Raw genomic sequence first — 17,529 nt, 5'->3', positions numbered from 1 at the left:
CCTAGTCTTCCTGCCTCCAATCTCAATGTTTCGAATCCTCTACTCCTATAATGAAGGTTGTCGGGAGATGCCAGATTCCGAAGCCTATTAAATAAACAACCTCAACTTTGCTCATGATGCTGAAAGAGCAGGTCTGAATTGAGGCCCTTAGGCATAAAACACTGGGTCATAGTTATAACTCTTGAAAACCAGAAGATTGTTTAAACTGTTCCCGTGATTTGTCTGAATGTCATAGTTGAGTTGCCTAAATTCTAATCATTTGCTCCATTGTTGTATCACAGATTTTTAAATATGTTCTGCAGCCAGTAATTATTTTAGCAAATATACACCAATTATTATATAAAGGTTATTATTAATGCTCCCCCTTGTCTCTTCTTTTCAGAAAAATGTGATGAACCCCTTGTGTCTGGGCTCTCCCATGCAGCTTTCAGCAGCTCGTCCTCCATGTCTGCAAGCTATTCTCCGGGCTATGCCAGGATCAACAAGCGAGGGGGTAAGCAACTTTTATCTCCTATGTCAACAAGTGTGTTAAATAAGAAATTCTATATTTATAGATGTAGTGGCATACTGTACATACCTGCATGTAACTCCCTCCTCAAAACCAGCCCATACAATCTACTTCATTGTGACTGTCACACAGCTGGCTATCTCTCTATCCCTCATGTCACTCAGCTTTGGCATGTCATACAGGACACTAGTTGATAACCTCAAAGTGGATCAAGGTAGAAAACAATGTAGGGAGGTTATTTCCTCCTTAAGAAGATAAAAAAGAAATTCAGATATGGTTATTTTAATAAACAAGAAGTTTTTTGTGTCATTATAACATTCCTATGCAAATACCCTTAGGAAAGGAGCCATGTTGGCTGAAGTTCATGCTAAGGTGTAAATGGCTAATAAGCCACATTTATTGAGGATACCTATAATTAGCACAGCATGACATTACTTAAACACAAATAAAGGCAGAAGGGAACTCCAGAGGGAGAAAAAAATGATGTATGTAAGGGAAGCTGGGAGTGCTGGGGATATATTTTCTTACTTCACTATTGGCAAGAATCTGTCCTCTGATTGTATCTTTGCATTTATACTATGCTTCTTTATGTATTCATACACCATATAAGCATCCAAAAGCAAGAAGATCATATACCAACACAGAAGGGTAAAAGGATGTAACTTGCTAATTATACAGAAAAGAACAAAATACAGAAAAGAACAAATTCAGTTGAGCCTTATGTTGATACACATTGGCTTCAACTTTTGTCATTATCATTTATTTAAATTATATTCTTCAAATACATTTTAGAAAGATAGAGCTCATGAATACATAGAGAAGCAGAGTATAAATGCAAATACACAATCAGGGGACATATTGACACATGTATAAAATTTAATTTTAAGGGTCCCCCCCAATACAAATTCATCTCCTCCGTCCTTGATATCAGGGACCAGTACATGACAAACTGGGGAGAAATGTGATATTTAAATGCATAATCCACTTGTAATTCTCTCATGTCTTTTGAAGCCTACTTCTTTAAGTCATTTGCTTGTTTGTTTGTCTTAGAACAATACCTAAGTCTTGTGATCTGTATTCTGGATTTATCTCAACGTTCTTTATTGAAAGTTTCCCAGTCGGTGTCATTCTGAGTCAATGACAATCAAATGGGTTACTCTTGCCAAAGGGAAGCACAGATATTAAAACTTTGAGAGTTATATATAAGCTATCCACTACCTTACATTTATATAGTATTTTACAGATTAGAAAATGCTTTTGTGTGTTCTAGATGTCATTTGGTCTTCATAACAACCTTGTTAGATAGAATGTTAGGTGAGAGATGCCGATTATTTCTTCTGTCAAGCTTTCCACTTCCTACTTCACATGCCATTTGTAGAAATAATCCCCCTTCTATTACCCTAAAGGGATTGCCATTCCACCACATGGTCTTCTCTATCTACTAACCATGGATGATGAGAGAGAACGAACCCATGAGCTCAACTGATGCCCTCAGAACTTCTGTGTTCTCTGTTATATGACATAGATTTGGGGACTGAGAGGGCTATTGGGGAAACCAGGAAGGGTCATGTGGAGATAATATGAAAAGAGAATTAAAAGCAGAGACCAAATGGATCCACATAGAAGGTGGATAAGTCCTGGTCATTCCTATTCTCTTTTAGGTCCCTGCTGTCATCATGCTATAATTCTGGCTTATTTCTTTAGACCAGCGGTTCTCAACCTGTGGGTCGCGACCCCTTTGGCGGTCGAATGACCCTTTTACAGGGGTTGCTTAAGACCATCCTGCATATCAGATATTTATATTACGATTCATAAAAGCCACATTACAGTTATGAAGTAGCAACGAAAATAATTTTATGGTTGGGTCACAACATGAGGAACTGTATTTAAATGGCCAGAAGGTTGAGAACCACTGCTTTAGATTATGAAATTTACCTTTCTAATTCTAATGGTCACCTCCTCTTGCTTGAGCTAATTTGAATAAATTTGTCTTCCAAGTTACTAAATATCTCCTTATTAAAAACAGTTTTCATTGGCCCCATTTTACAAGTTAAAATGATAAATACGGGAACCCCAAAAGACATCAACTGAGAACCTGAACTTGAGATTCTAAATTGGCATAGCTAGGGACTAGTGGTTCAGGGACACCAATCTCTGTCTTCTACTCAATTCTGACACTCTTCATGCCCAGTTAAGCCAGAGGAAGCAATATCAGTGCTGCACATAAATTTGCCCAAAGAAAGAAAGTGAACCTACAATGAGGTAGAAGGTTTAAGGCAAGTTTGATTTATGTTTATATAGTCACAGCAATGCTGTCATGAAATCTCAGAGCTTCTTAAGTGATGCATCTTGGATAATTTCCTTTCTTCTTCACCCTTTGCCACTTTGGTTTACTTGGTAGATCCTTCAATGCCGGCTGCTCCTCAGAGACTTTTTCTTGTTAGATTTACTTCCTGGATAATCCCTACCATGTTAGAAACAGTCTTCTCTATTAAAAGCAAAGGGCAGAGAGTTGTTGGCAGTGTTTTTTGAAGTTATTTCACCTTTATTTCCTCCAGCAGGGAGAACAGATTGCATTTGTAGACCACATAATTGACGATTGGTTCTAGGAGGAATAGGTATATAACAGACATCTGGAAAGACTGCCTGAGCAGATTCCTTATGTCCAAACGTGTGTCTTAAAGAGAACTGCAGTCTTTACCTTCCCTTAAAAGATACCACTGACGTTAATAATTGCCTCCATGCTTTGATGCCTTGGCTTGGTCAAATCATTGTTTTTATCATTTTCTGCTTCCTGTTGTGCAAGACGGAGCTTTAGGAATTAGTAAAATGCCAACCTCCTCTTCAGGTCACAGGTACAGTCTATAGCTACACCTTGGCACCACGTTTCCTAGGCTCCTAGGCGACTCCACAAAGAATCACACTCTGCTCTTCAGAGGGTTTGTTCCCACTACGCCCGAAAAGCAAAATTTTTCTCTCCTTTTTTACACCCTTAATATCAGGTCCTTTAGTTATATTTGTAATCACTCTCTTTCTAATTTCTATTCTTTCTCCCCCATTTCCTGCTTTATATATTAAAAGGATCACAGCTAATTAAACCCCAAACCAGAACTGATGCACTATGAATTGGGAAAGTGACCACAAAGCCTCCACGAGGACATTGTCCCTCTTGGTGCCAGGAATGCATTAGCCTGTGCTCTTCTGCCCTCTCTTGTCCCTGATCCACCCTTCTGTTCCTTGTTGCCCACGCTGGCAGCCAGTATCTGCCAGATCAAGTACCATTCTTAAACTTGATGAGGAAGCTTTTTCCTTAGACTGTAACATCAAGGCTTAAATTATGAAATAGACTCATCTTTCCAACTGGCGAGCTTCTGTCCATGTGGGCAGATTTCACCCCATTACTGTTTTTATATAGCAACCTTTGCAATATACTCTTGGTATTTTCCCTTCTCCAGCCTCTACCCTTTCTCAGTGTGTCCCTTAATCTGCTCCTTCCTACTCCCTAATGATTCATTATTACTTTATTATGAATTCAGTGGCTCACATATTTCTTCTCCTAGGAGCATTGGCCTTTTAAGACTAGATCCTTGGGAGCAGGAAAATGCAGGAGGCTGATATTCTAATATAGCATTGCAGGCTATTTGACATTCCTATTTGGACTGGCTATATTTCTTCATCTTCGGATCACTCTCCTGGAAACACCTGCTGGTTTTGCAGGCTCTGAGGCAGTGCTGAGCAGTGGGACAAGAATGACTTGTCTTCATGCATAACTAGGTTCTAATATGGAATCAACCAAGGATGAGTATGGTATTAGTCCATTATTTAAACTTTCAGCATTTCTGTTTCCTGATCCCTATGGGCACTATATAATTTATCACCTAAGCCAGGAACTTTTGACAGAGAGTTCTATTAATAATTTCACCAGAGTAATCTTGGAAGTCTGGGCCCCCTCTTTATATTTTAACATGAATCAATTATACAGTTTAACAGAGCTCTGGTGAAGGCTAAATGAAAAAAATCTGCAGAAAGTGTCGCATTTAAATATTAGTCTCTTTGCCATCGGTTGCCCTCAGCTCCTCAAAATAATAATGCAAATATTAACATTTTAAAGCATCTGAATGAAATGCCCTCGTCATTATTAAAATGGCACTTCCCTAAAATGTGACTGCTAGGATTTGTGTGTTTGCCACTGTATTTGCATTTCCCTTGTCATCATCTACGAAAAAAAAATGATATTATAATTAAAAGATAAAAATGTTTTAATGAGTTTCACATAATCAGATTGCCTCTTAACATTAACTTAAATGTTGCCCATCTTTTCACCTTAAATTCCATTCATTTCAAATAAAATAGTTTATGTCAATGATTTTAAAGTGTTATTTTGTTCTTGTTATCTTTATATTTTTGAATTAGATTTTATAGGATCTAATATAATATTTAGTAATTTTATGATGTTCAACAAAGCCGAAAAGAATTTTTTGGACATTAGGGAGAATAAAAATGAATGTTTATTCCCCCCTACTCAGCCATATAAATTCTGTCTGATTTTAAAGTTACATATTTAAATGATTTCTTTTAAAGCCACCAGTGGGTCTTTGTATTCACCTTTTCAATTGAATGAGAGTTACCATCAAACTCTATTGTATGTTTTATTTTATTCTCTTTACTCCAATTCTCAAATACAAATGAAAATCTTGACTTCACTCGAAGCTTTAAAATTACATGTACAATACATGATACACTTATATGATTGACCCTTGCTCTGATGGAATATTAAAAGCATGTTCACCAGGAACTGGCTCCTAATTTTAGACACGTCTTTTTAATTTGCAAATACTATTGCTATTTTTCTGCTGTGGCATCAAATTTTATAATGTTGGAATTTTAATTCCTTCTTTTCTGTCCCCCATAGAAATCTATTTTGGGTTGTGTAGCATTTCCCCTAGAACACTGTTTCCCGAGGTGTGTGATGTTACTGTGTTCTCTTGCACCTACACATATAACACAAATGTCCACAATCAAATCAGCCAGGCGAATATTGTGGTCTGTTGTCCTCTCTAGGGGAGTGAGAAAACCTCTCCATCATGGGGCATCTGTACGGACAGCAGAACATGCTTTCACTCAGGGAGATGCTGTTCTAAAATTTAGCCAATCGCTCTGTACATAATGGTTTTAATTGGGTTTGTTTAATATGCTTAGAAGTACAGTTGTATCCCATGGGTCTTTGATAATAGTGTGATAGAAGATAATTTTTGGTTTGGCAGAGTGAACGAGAGTTAATTAGAAAAAGGGAGTTTCTAGATTTGGGGCATTTAAGATGAAGAACTTTCTAGTTAATTATTTTAAGGAAGTTTCTGTTCTGCTAGGTTTTTCGCAAAGATCTTCATATTTGTCTGTGAGAAAACCATGAACTGGATTAGAATCAGTGCTACTACATTAACCACTGCTACCATCTGTGAAATGGCTCTGGGATATTAACTTCCTGACACTCTCCTTATATCACAATATTAACAGTTGATTGTCTGAAGGAACGGGAAAATTGTGACTAATCAATTAACATATTTGTAATATATCTCTGTAATAGATGCCTTGTAATTTTATTTTACCTGTAATATTGAAAACCATGCTATTTGGTAATTGCCTTATAAAGTTTAGGTCAAATGGGGTGGGAAAACTTCACATCTGAACTAGCAAAGAAATATATTAAAGTGAATATTTATTTTGAAAAGCTGTCAAGAATAAATGCATCTTTGTAGATTTGTTGATACAGAGTTACAAGAGCTAGATTTCCCCTTTGCCCTTGGAGAGACCTTGGGTTCCTTCCTCCCTTGGTTTAACTGGCTCAGTTACCTCACTTCCATATGAGAAACTTGGGCTACACCACCTCTAGGACCCCGTCTTCTCAGAACACCCTCATCTTGGAAGCAAGCTGAATCACAATTTCATATCTTGATCCTAATGGATATTTTCTCTTTAATAGCTTTGAGAATATCCATGTTATTTTAGCCAATAAAGTTTTTACAAGTTGAAATTTTCTTTCTAAGCCATTCTGGAATATATACCAATAGTACCTTTTGGAGGTTAAATGTTTAATTATCCCTTTGATATGTGCTTATTTTATTCAAAGAGAGGCTTTAATACTTTTTACATCTCTGCTAAGAAGGTGGGGAAATTGTGTGAATGGTGTGTACCATTGCAGAAATATTCATCTTAAAACAAAATGCTTCACACAGTCTCAAAGCACTTTCTTAACATGGTACTGCACACATTTCACCCTCAAATAATATTTTCGTAACAAAGAACAATTAAATCAAGTTATACTTATTGCATATATTATTGCACCCATTTTTAACTTCAAATACTCATTGCTTCTATGTTGAATGATTTGTTAAATCAAGAATGAATATTTGCTAACATTTTTCAGTTTCCAAAAAATGACACTTTATCTTGTTACTGATGTAGCTAATTGTGGTCCAGATAATGATAGAGAATAGATAACAATAGCAAACATTATTATCATCATTTATAAATAAAAAAAAATTAGTATATGAGTGTACATGCAGAACAATTGGGAAATGGCCCCAGGGTTTGGATGTTCTCCCAATGCTTTCAAACTGTGAAACAGCCCTAGCTCAGTATATTTTTCGCATAGATGAGGCTTCTATTTAAGCGGCTGCAGCCAATTGCTAACAGGGGCCTGTAGCTAATAGAACACATCCTGTGGGTCCTTGTATGTCTAGCCCATAAGGAACACAGTACATTTTGTGTTTCAGATGCATTGTAGCCTTTGAGAAAAACAAAGGCTAGAAATGAGCAGAGAATGTCCACATGTCACTGTCGGGGAAACTCCCATCAGCTGACCATATGAAGGACTCGGGGCATTACACAGGGTCCATTTTTTAGGAAAGGTTAGGGCACAAACAACCACACTTGTGAAAACCATGCTTCCAACCCTATAATTACATTTCCTCCATACCGGATGAAGGATTGCATCATTCTTCAATATCTGCTCTTCTATAATTAGAGAAAATTCCCTGCTTTTTGCCTATTTGCCTCCTTCCCCTAATTTCATTCAGTAAGAGAAACAAGAACAGACCAAATTATTTCCAAGACCATTGGAAGGATTTAATCTAGTTATGGCTCTATTAGCAGCCTGGTTAGGTCATACTTATTAGAATGAATAGTCCCTTGTCTTAATACCTTGAGCAAATTAATGACTTTTTCACACAATTTTCTTAGGGAAGAATACAAAAATTAGATTACCTCCCTTTCATACCCATGAATTCCAAACGAATTTAAAAATATTGTCACTAATAAAATTCAAAGCAGTCCAGCCTTTGTTAGCATTCTGCCTCTTCTATACCCTGCAAATGAGCAATCAACTCTGTTTACTTGATCCCTTGCCTTAAAATGGAGATATATGTTTGACATGAATACTGCTGACAAGAAACCAGGGCATTTAGGACAGTCTACCTTTATTGTTCTTGCCTCTTTAACATTAAAATGTAAACACAAAAGGTGAAAAATTTTATTTCCCAGGTTTTCACCCCAAGGTCACTTTCATTTTACTTTTTCTTAGCTATTTTTATTTTCTTAGCAATGTAAGGAATTCATGTTGTTGTTTTTATTTTGCTTTGTTTTCCTTCTAGGCAGCTTCTGGAATTTATGTTGTTTGTACCTGTTTTCGGCTTTGAAATGGGTGGGCAATGCTGTTTATTTCAGTTGAAGGATCCTTGTTTGAGTTATATCTGTTACCTTCGCATCAGCCTACATGAGCAGCCTGGAAGACTGCCTCCAGGGTGAATTATTCTGTGTTCAAAAGTTTGTGGCTGAGCATATGTATGAACGGAGCATAATTACACACCTCTTGTGCATTTTTCCCTACCCTGTTTCTGACACATACGTATTTCAATGGGTTATTGATCTGAGTTTTTTTGTTTGTTTTGTTTTCCTTTGATTTCAGCTGATGCTTAGAACACCAGATAAGCCATATAGGCTCTGTTGTTCAGGTGATGAAAAGTACTGCAGGTCCTGGAATCCTGTCCTTTTGTTCAAGGTTGTTTCATTTTAACAATGATGAGATGCTGCAAGAACTTAATACTTGTTTGTATTAATTAGCCTATGGTAAAATTGGTTTTGTTACACTTCCTTTTGTTTAAAGGCATAGAACCTATTGATGTCATTGAGGACTTACCAATATGTTAACTGCCTTACTAATTTTCCTACTTCACTTTTCTGAAAAGAGTGGAAGTAGAAACCGCAGGCCTCTGTAGTCTACATGCTTCTGTGGTATTAGAGGCTTATAAGTGATGGCTAGAGCCTCTTGTTTTCCCTTTTGATAAGGCCACTCATTCCTATAGGGTCAGATAGGTTCCCAGGAGAACAATTAAACAGAGCTTTCAGATAGTACCTTCAGGAGAGAGACACAGGAGGGCAGAACAGATTACCATCCTCATTGTGGAAGGGCTTCCAAAAAATGATGCTTTATCTTGACACTGATGTAGCTAATGACAGAGAATAGATAACAACAGCAAACATTATTATCATCATTTATAAATAAAAAATGTCCAGGGAAGCCAGAAAACCAGAGGGTGCCACCGCTGCCCCTACCCCAATCCTTCGACACCTTATGTCCACACTGTACTGAATTACAAGCAGTTACCACTGGCCTCCAGATTTTATTATGTGGATCATTCTTTATGCAGAATGTCAACTTTTTTTTAAGTCACGTCCTTAGGTAGTGAGTTGAGGTGTCACCTTTTTAAAAAGTCATCACTGATGGGTAGACAGGTATCTCCTCGTTATTCAAGGTGCACCATGTTTTTATGTCTATCTCAGAGGTCAGTATGCAGCATTGTATTGTAGACTCACCACTTGTCTGACCCTATGACACTGGGTGTGAGTTTCACACAAGCCCTATGTCTCGTGCATCTGTGTATGTCCAACATCTCATCTGGTCCCCACAAAAACCCTAGGAAAGAATTTAGAAGTAATAAAATTTAGTTTGGTGAATAAGAAACTCAATTTCAAGAAAAGTTTAGTTTCCTGCCAAAGGTCAAAGTTAACAGCAGATTTGAGCATTTGAAATAAAGGATTCCAACTTTAAAATCACTCACAGTTCTGTTTTCCACATCTTCCCTGCCCATGTGAGCTGCTCTTTAAGAAAAGTTGCAATAATATTTGAGTTGGTTATAGGGCCTAGCTAAAGTTTTCCCACTGGTGTTTTAGAGCGCAGACACGTGCCTCTATTTTATTTTTGAGAAGTATATACTGACTTTTGTCACTTCTTTCTATGCTTATTATCTTTGTTTTAAATAATCAAAGAGTAATAAAGACAATGTTTTACATATTTACATATAATAATGCATTTTTAAAAGACTCGCCTTTTTTTTTCTACACTAAAAGGGAGCCAAAATTTAGACTTCTTCAGTCTTGTTTCTGAATTTGTATGAGATGAGGTGGTAGGCAACAAAGACATAACCATACTTGAAATATTATATTTATGAAAACAGCAAATATTGGAACAAAACAATGAGACCAACATTCTGTGTCCCAGAAAAGAATTGAAGTAAGAGAAAACTACTGATGTGCAGCACCAATATGCTCAAATCTGACAGAAGCAATATATAGATTTTTTTAGTTTCTGACACTCATAATATTCAAAACACACATGGGGGAAAAGCAGGAAGTCAGGACAAAGTGAATGAATAACAGAAACAAAACTCGACCTCAAAATAAAAAATATCTGAGATCCACCAGGCATACCATAACCTGGGACTCTGGTATGAGATGGAAATAATCTGCAGGACTAATAACAATATCCCATGGTGGGATTGCTATCGTGACTGAATTATTTCTTCCATTCCAAATGCAGGATTCAGCATTGTCACATTTTTGCCTTCCATTTTGTTATTGTTTAGTCGAATGGCCATACTTTCTGGAAACCTGTAGGAACTGCCAAGGGAATTGATTCAATTATTTTTCCAATCTTCTACATATCAGGTATTGGAATAAGTAAAGCAAAAACAATTATTTGCAAGGTATTATAAGACTTAACCATTTATGATGGAAAATAATTTCCTAAAGAGAATGACAGAGAAGCAATACAGGCCTCTGGTTTTCTATTAAAACTGTTATATTTGAATTTCCACAATTAAAAGAGAAATCTGAAACCAAACATCTGCGTTTTGAACAACAAACAGGGTTTACTGGTATTATATTCAAAGGACTAGCACTGACTGGGCAGCAGAGAGGAAAGAGAGAAACCATGTAACCAATAAGCAGCCTCACCTCTGCCCAAGTGTGAGTGCCAGACTCCACCAGCCATTGGACTTGGAGGAAACACCCAGGTGGTCCAATTTTAGGGATCTTACTGGGTATTCCAAAACAATGCAATTCCAGCAAAAATACTCCCTTACCTGCATGATATACTGAGGGATTTCTTTACAGGGTCTGGAGACAGGCTTTGGTTCCCGCAGTCTGCAATCCAGTTTCCTGTGGCTCCGCATGAGGATACAGACACGTGGGTGAACTAGTCTAGAGATGCCAGCCAGGACCCTCTGTGCTCCTTGCAGGGGAGAGGGCCTCAGAGCAGACAAGGCATCCCATTCAATGAGTAAAACAGAGGGGCAATGCTGTAATTTTTATTGTTGTTGCAATTCTACATTAATTTGTTGTGAGATCTTTGAACCTTTTCTTCCTGTTGATCTGACATACATTTGGAAATCAGTTCTCCTTAACAATTGATCAGTAACACAGCAAGGATTCGGTAAGGAGAGAGAAACAGACAAGTTGTGGGAAACGTGGCCATCAGTCTCTGGAGGGCCACCAATTTAAATTCACACGGACTTCTCACTGAGACTCAAATCTAAAACCCTGCAATTCTATTTCTGTGTATGGGATGAATCAAGACGTAAGGCTCACTTTGTTCTCAACTCCTAGGGAACCCCTCCTACCATTTTTTGTGTGTGTGTTAGGATGGCTCAGCTGGTACAGAAAAAAAGTCAGATTGATTTCTTCAGAAGCCCTGAAGTATTACCTTGCTAGTTTCACACTCAACAGTGGGAATAACAGAAGGCAGATGGGGAGAAATGAAAGTCCTGTTGCCGAAAGAGAATTCTGCCTCTCATTGCTGCATGAAATAGTACAGTTATTCATATTTCAGGCACCTCAATTAGACACTCATTATTCATAAACACTTACATAACTCTGAATAATTCAGGCTGCGAGAGCACATCACCTTTTTTTTCTTTATGTCTAAGACCTTCTGTATCTAAAAGGAAGAACAAAAATTGTTTAAAAAATACTCTTTCTCATCCCAGTTCATTCCAGATGCAACCATGGAGTGCTTACTGCATGCAGGTATCTTCTTTGCTACACTGTTAACCCTTCTAACCTCCCACTCCAGCCATCCAGCCATCCACTCCTTATATCAGTGGCCTGATTCACACATTCCCATGAGTGTTCCAAGTTTATGTACATAGCTTGTCCTAAGAATTCTGGCTACTAAATGGACTATAGAGGCCACCTACTTCATGAATTCGTTATTGTCTCCTGTTACTACTTTCAAATTTATCTATGTAGTAGTTCCCTCTTATGTGTGGTTTCACCTTCCACTGTTGCAGTTACCCACAGTCAACTGCAGTCTGAAAATATTAAGTGAAAAATTACAGAAATAATGCATGTTTTTTTAAAAAAATACGGTGTCAGCTGCATGTAAATCTACATTTTTAAGTTTTTGCAAAGTACCTCCAAGAAAACAAGGCTGACACAGTACATTTGGACATGTCTTTTCAAAGAGACAATCCTAACAAGTGGGCAAGGGCCAATTCTAGTAGAGTGGTCATGTAGGACTAAGATAGAAGCATTGATCCTTTCAGCCGTGGCACTCTCAAATAGTTCTAATGCATAGTGACACAGGTCAAGACCTGGAAAAACCTAATAGACAAAACTAAGTGAGTATCAAAATAAGACTTGAGGTGCTTCTGACATTAGAGGGAAAGGTTGAGCCCAGTCATTCAATAAACATTCACTGAGCTGGACTCAACATTCATGTGCATGTCAGACTTGGACATCTGAAGAGTTGACAAGTGAGCTTGTTAGGACTTCTGAGATGAGAGCATCTCAGAGAGGAAATGCTTATCTGGAGCACATTGGTGAGTGTTTCCATCTCCAAATTTGGAGAAGGCTTAGATGGCCCTTGAATATCCATAAACACTTGCATAATTTAATAAAGGGAATTATTAAAGACTTTCTCCCCATTAAGTCTTTGGTGGACAAGAGTTTCCTTGTGGGGCAGACAAAAATTCTTCCTTCCTTCCTGTTTTTTTCCTTTCTCCCTCTCTTCTTATGTACTCCCTCATTCAAATTTAGTAACTACTAACTTGTGTTAGTTTTATATAAAGCAGTGAGCTTTCATTAAATAGCTCACAACTAAGGGCTGGGCTGGGGCATAACGTGAACATGGTGGCGGTGATAATGTCAATAAATGCTTTTGTAGGTTGCATACTGCATTACTCCAAAGGTCACCATTCAGCCCCGGCAGGTGTGGCTCTGTTGGTTGAATGTCGTCCTATACAGCAGAGGGTTACCAGTTTGATTCCTGGTCAGGGCACATAACAAGGTTGTGGGTTTGATTCCCAGTCGGGTGCGTAGGGGAGGCAACCTATCGATGTTTCTCTCTCACATAGATGTTTTTCTCTCTCGCCTCCCCTCACTTCATCTCTCTCTAAAGTCAATAAAAACACATTTAAAAAACAAAAAAAGTCATTATTCACATTACAGTCCATAGCAGTCCTATCCAATAAAATATAAAGTAATCCACCTATCTAAATTTGAATTATTCAATACCCATATTACAAAAAAATTATAAAAGTTTAAAGATATTTATAATATGTTCTATCTAACCGAACATATCAAAATTCCATCATTTCAATATGTAATCAACATGATTAATTAGACATATTGCTTTCTATATTCAGTTTTAAAAATATTGTAGACATATAGCATATCCTAATTCAAAAGCTAAATTCTCATTAGAAATATTTAATCTATATTTAAGTTTCATAAAATTTATGGTTGAAAAGCTAGTCTCACATATCCAAGTGTTCCCAAAATAGTTAAAATCCTTCCAATAACTGAATTGAGTACCTGTTTTTAAATATAAGCTTGTTAATTGAACTAAAGTTAAAAGTTTAGTTTCTCACTCTCTGAGACAGGTGCTAGTCTCCCTGGCCACCTGGCGGGTGTTCAGTAGGCACATGCACTAGACAGCTTGGATGTGTGGGACTGCTGGCTCTGGGGGTGTACAGGGCACCATCACATGCAGTGATATTAACCTTTGTGGAAGAGTCAGAAATTAGTGAAAAGCAGGTGGTGGTGTGGAGACAACAAAATTGTAGTAACTGGGACACTGGGGAGAGAGCTGGTGTTTAAGGTCAACCTACAGGACAGCCTCAGTTTAAAGGGAAAAGCAATAATGGCAGAGGTGAGAATGAGGTCGCTGTGATTTTGTGTGGGAAACATTTTAGAATAGTGTACAGTGTGGGGATTCCTCATGGCTGTGGGACGTGTAGGGTCTAGTACTAGCTGCAGCCTGAGGGTGGCTCTGGGGGCCAGCGGCCAAGTGCAGCCTCTGGCCCCCAGGTTGGATTTCCTCCAGCTGAGTGCTAGCCAGCAGTATCATTTGAAGCTGAAGAACAGTAGAGAGTGTGTGGATCACAGCTCTAGGGAGCCCATAAGGAGCTCCTTTAAGATAAAGAGGTTTGTGTACTGTTGAAGAAGGGGCTCTGCTGGCTTCCTTTGTATTTAGGACATGTATCAGCTGTGTGGTGTTTGTTGAGATGGTATCAGGGAATGCCTAGCCAAAAGTCCTTCATCAGGCCCCAGACTCAGTTGCTGCCTCTGCTGTCGACTCTGCCATGGTACTTTGCTTTGGACGGCTGAAGGTAAACCCTGCATAGGAGCCAGAATGGCTCGTGGTGTTAGGGAGAATGATATTCTGTCATTGAAGACTGAGCTAGATGCCTTTGGATGGTCTGTTTCACTGGTGTAATCCTAGCAATACCGACCTAGATTTGTCTCTGGGGCCCAGCCTAAGCCCAGGTGGAGATAAAGTTGCATTCATATATCTGAGCATTATATGTAACCTCCTGTTTAGTATAAGAGTCAAAAAGTGTGTCCAAATCATTACATGTGCATAATTTTTATTAAGTTTGAGAGGATTGATGATTAGAAAGGGACAGGAGGACATTATTTAATAATTACAAGAGAATGCATTCTTCAGCAAGGATAATGTACCCCATTAAAAATAGAAACCACTCAATTATTTCTCAGCTGAAAAGTACCAGTATCATAAATAGCATGACCTTAGAAGACATCAGTCATGATTTAAAGTCCCCAAATGGAGATTAAAGTATTAATAGTCATTGGATAGATGTAATTTTCCAGAGGTGAGAACTGATATACAATAGATTAAATAATTTTCCCCGGGTACTGGTCATGTCTTTTGGAGCCAGGATTAACATCAAGGTCTGCCTAACTTTGTGCATTGTTCACAATGAGGAGCTGCCTACAATTTGGGATGCCCCAGAGCTGCCATAATAAGTCAGAGGTGGCATAATTTACTATGTTCATCCAGAAAAAAATAAAGAGCACTTCAAAGTAGCAAAAAATCTGTCCCAACATCATTTCATAAAGCAACTGCATAAAGCAAAAAGGAAAAAATGATGGTATCAAATACTTTTTTCAAGTAGGTGATTCAAGTCTCTTGGAAATATCTATTTAGAGAATTTTCTATGTGCTTTTTGCTGCATTAGTTCTGTAGACCTTATATATTCATCAAGTTCTGATCTAAAATGCAGTATCTCTGAAGATAACCTCCCACTTTATAGACTACAGACAGAGTAGTCAAAGAAAGTATAATTCAATGGTACCCATTGCCTTCAAGGAGTTTTCAGAGGAAATTTTAAAGAAAAAAAATGCTATTACATAGACATAATGTAAGTATATGGATATATCAATTTTTCCTTAAAATCTGAACATTGATAATAAAATATAAATTCTCACAATAAAAGAATACTTTTTTAAACTATACAGCTTACTGGGAATTAGAATATAATTGATTAGTATTAAAAAAAAAAGACCAACTATTTTAAACAATTCAATTCTGTATATTGAGTTTTTGCTGACCCTGCACTACTTCTCTGCTACTTTCTGGGTTCTGACTTCACTTAGCATTTCCCATGATATATTCTTGCCCCACAGATCAACTTTCAAGGACCAATTACTTCAAAGTAAAAAAAGTATTCCTGCTAAGATGAGGGTTCACATGAAAATGAAAGTGTTCCTGGGGTAAGCCAGCAAGGATGTAGGAAGTGACATGGACAACTTAAGCCAGTGCATAGTCTGCAGCCCTATTTTGTGAACTTAACTTTGGTTCCAACTCCACAGGGAAGCTCTGGAACTAGCCAGAATAGCAGCTGGGAACTAGAGTATTTATGCCCCTACATTCTTCAGATATTGATTAATTTTCACTAAATTTCAGGTCTTCTATGTTCAGGCAAGGTGTGTTCTGGCCACCAGAGGGCATTCTGCAGGTGCTCAATTTTACCTAATAAACTTGAACCTCTTCATAGCTTATGCCTCAGTAAATCCAATGATTAGAAGTCATCCTAGAAAAATACCTGTATATTTTGATTAGAATAAGTGTACACAAATTTACATAAAAGCATTGTGTATAATAGCAGATAAGTGGAAAAACCCAAATATCCATCAATAGCATCACTGTTAAAAAAAAAGCAAACTATATTTTATATAATGAGCTAAAATTCAAAGCAAAATACACGCTCTAAAATAATCATATGTATATGATGAATACAAAAACATAGCTGGAATAAAACAAGTTACAAAAGAATAAAAACAATTCCACTTCTATGAAGTTCAAAAACAGGTAAAATAAAACAGAATATTACGTAGGAATGTATGCATATGTGGTGGAACCATTAAAAGAAGGAAGAGAAAGCTTAAGTGAATATGCAGACTATTGGTTACTACTGAGTTGGAGGGAGGGGCTGGTACTGGGAGAGGTACACTGGGATATCAAAGGGGTTGATAATACTCTACTTCTTAAATTAGTTTATGGGCTTATTTTTAAATTGAACATATATATCTTCTTCTGTTTATATTACTCAAAAACTCACTAAAAATCTATAAGGAAAAAATAAAATTATTAGCATAAGACAGGAGAGAAAATGAGAGTTATGGGTTCCCTCTGGTTTACTCATTCATAATACATTCACTTAACAAATGTCTGAGTGCTGGAGTAGGGGGGGGCAGGGGCAGGGAATTCTTGTAAAAGCTCAGGTTATGAAATCGAGTAAGACCTAGAGCTATGACTAACGAAGTGCTGTGACGGTATAGGGACTTAGAGGGTGGACTGTAACAGCTAGGCCACTTTATAGCTGAATAACTTTGGCAAAGTTAATAAACTTCATGGGACCTCCACTTCCTCATCTGTAAAGTGGAGATAATGCTGACTACCTCATTCACTTGTGAGGATTACAGGAATTTGACATGTAAAATGCTTCCAGTAGAGCCCAGAGGCATGGCCAGTGATCATTAAACAGATGTTCTTTCAATCACACAGGAGTTGCACTGGAAAATGGTGGCCTTGGTTCACTTTTAAGAAAAGATTTATTTGAGTGGTTTTTCATTTGAGATTGTCCATCAGTACAGGATGAGAAAGGTCACTTTGGGCAGAGAAGTTGGCATATGCAAAAGCATGGAAATTCAGAAGGCCAAGGGGAGGGGGTGGTGTTCGAGAACATTGAAGAAAAGTGTATGGGAAGTCTCAGTAGATGCACAATGTCATGTGAGACTGGCTCATAAATCTGGATTTTGTATGGAGGTAACTTTAACCCGTTGGAGGTTTTAGATATGGATTAATCAGATTAGTTAGGATTTAACTAAGGATACTTTATGGAGGATGAACTAAAAAGGGACAAAGTTGTTGCAAGAAGACT

General features: G+C 37.6%; 1 protein-coding gene across 1 annotated transcript in view; it reads left to right on the top strand.

The window, feature by feature from the left end:
* The first annotated feature begins 388 nt into the window (after positions 1-388).
* Positions 389-17,529, top strand: part of CNTNAP2 (contactin associated protein-like 2) — a 1,235,176-nt gene continuing 1,218,035 nt past the window's right edge. Inside the window, exon 1 of the mRNA XM_015572712.1 lies at positions 389-493. Within this exon, the coding sequence (XP_015428198.1) occupies positions 445-493 (49 nt within the window). The 5' untranslated portion in view covers positions 389-444. The remainder of the gene's footprint in view (positions 494-17,529) is intronic.

This window comes from Myotis davidii, unplaced genomic scaffold (assembly GCF_000327345.1).
Source record: "Myotis davidii unplaced genomic scaffold, ASM32734v1 scaffold49, whole genome shotgun sequence".
In the NCBI taxonomy this organism is placed as follows: Eukaryota; Metazoa; Chordata; class Mammalia; order Chiroptera; family Vespertilionidae; genus Myotis; species Myotis davidii.
The sequence above is the reverse complement of the archived record's forward strand: the minus strand, read 5'-3'. Positions and strand labels throughout refer to the sequence as shown.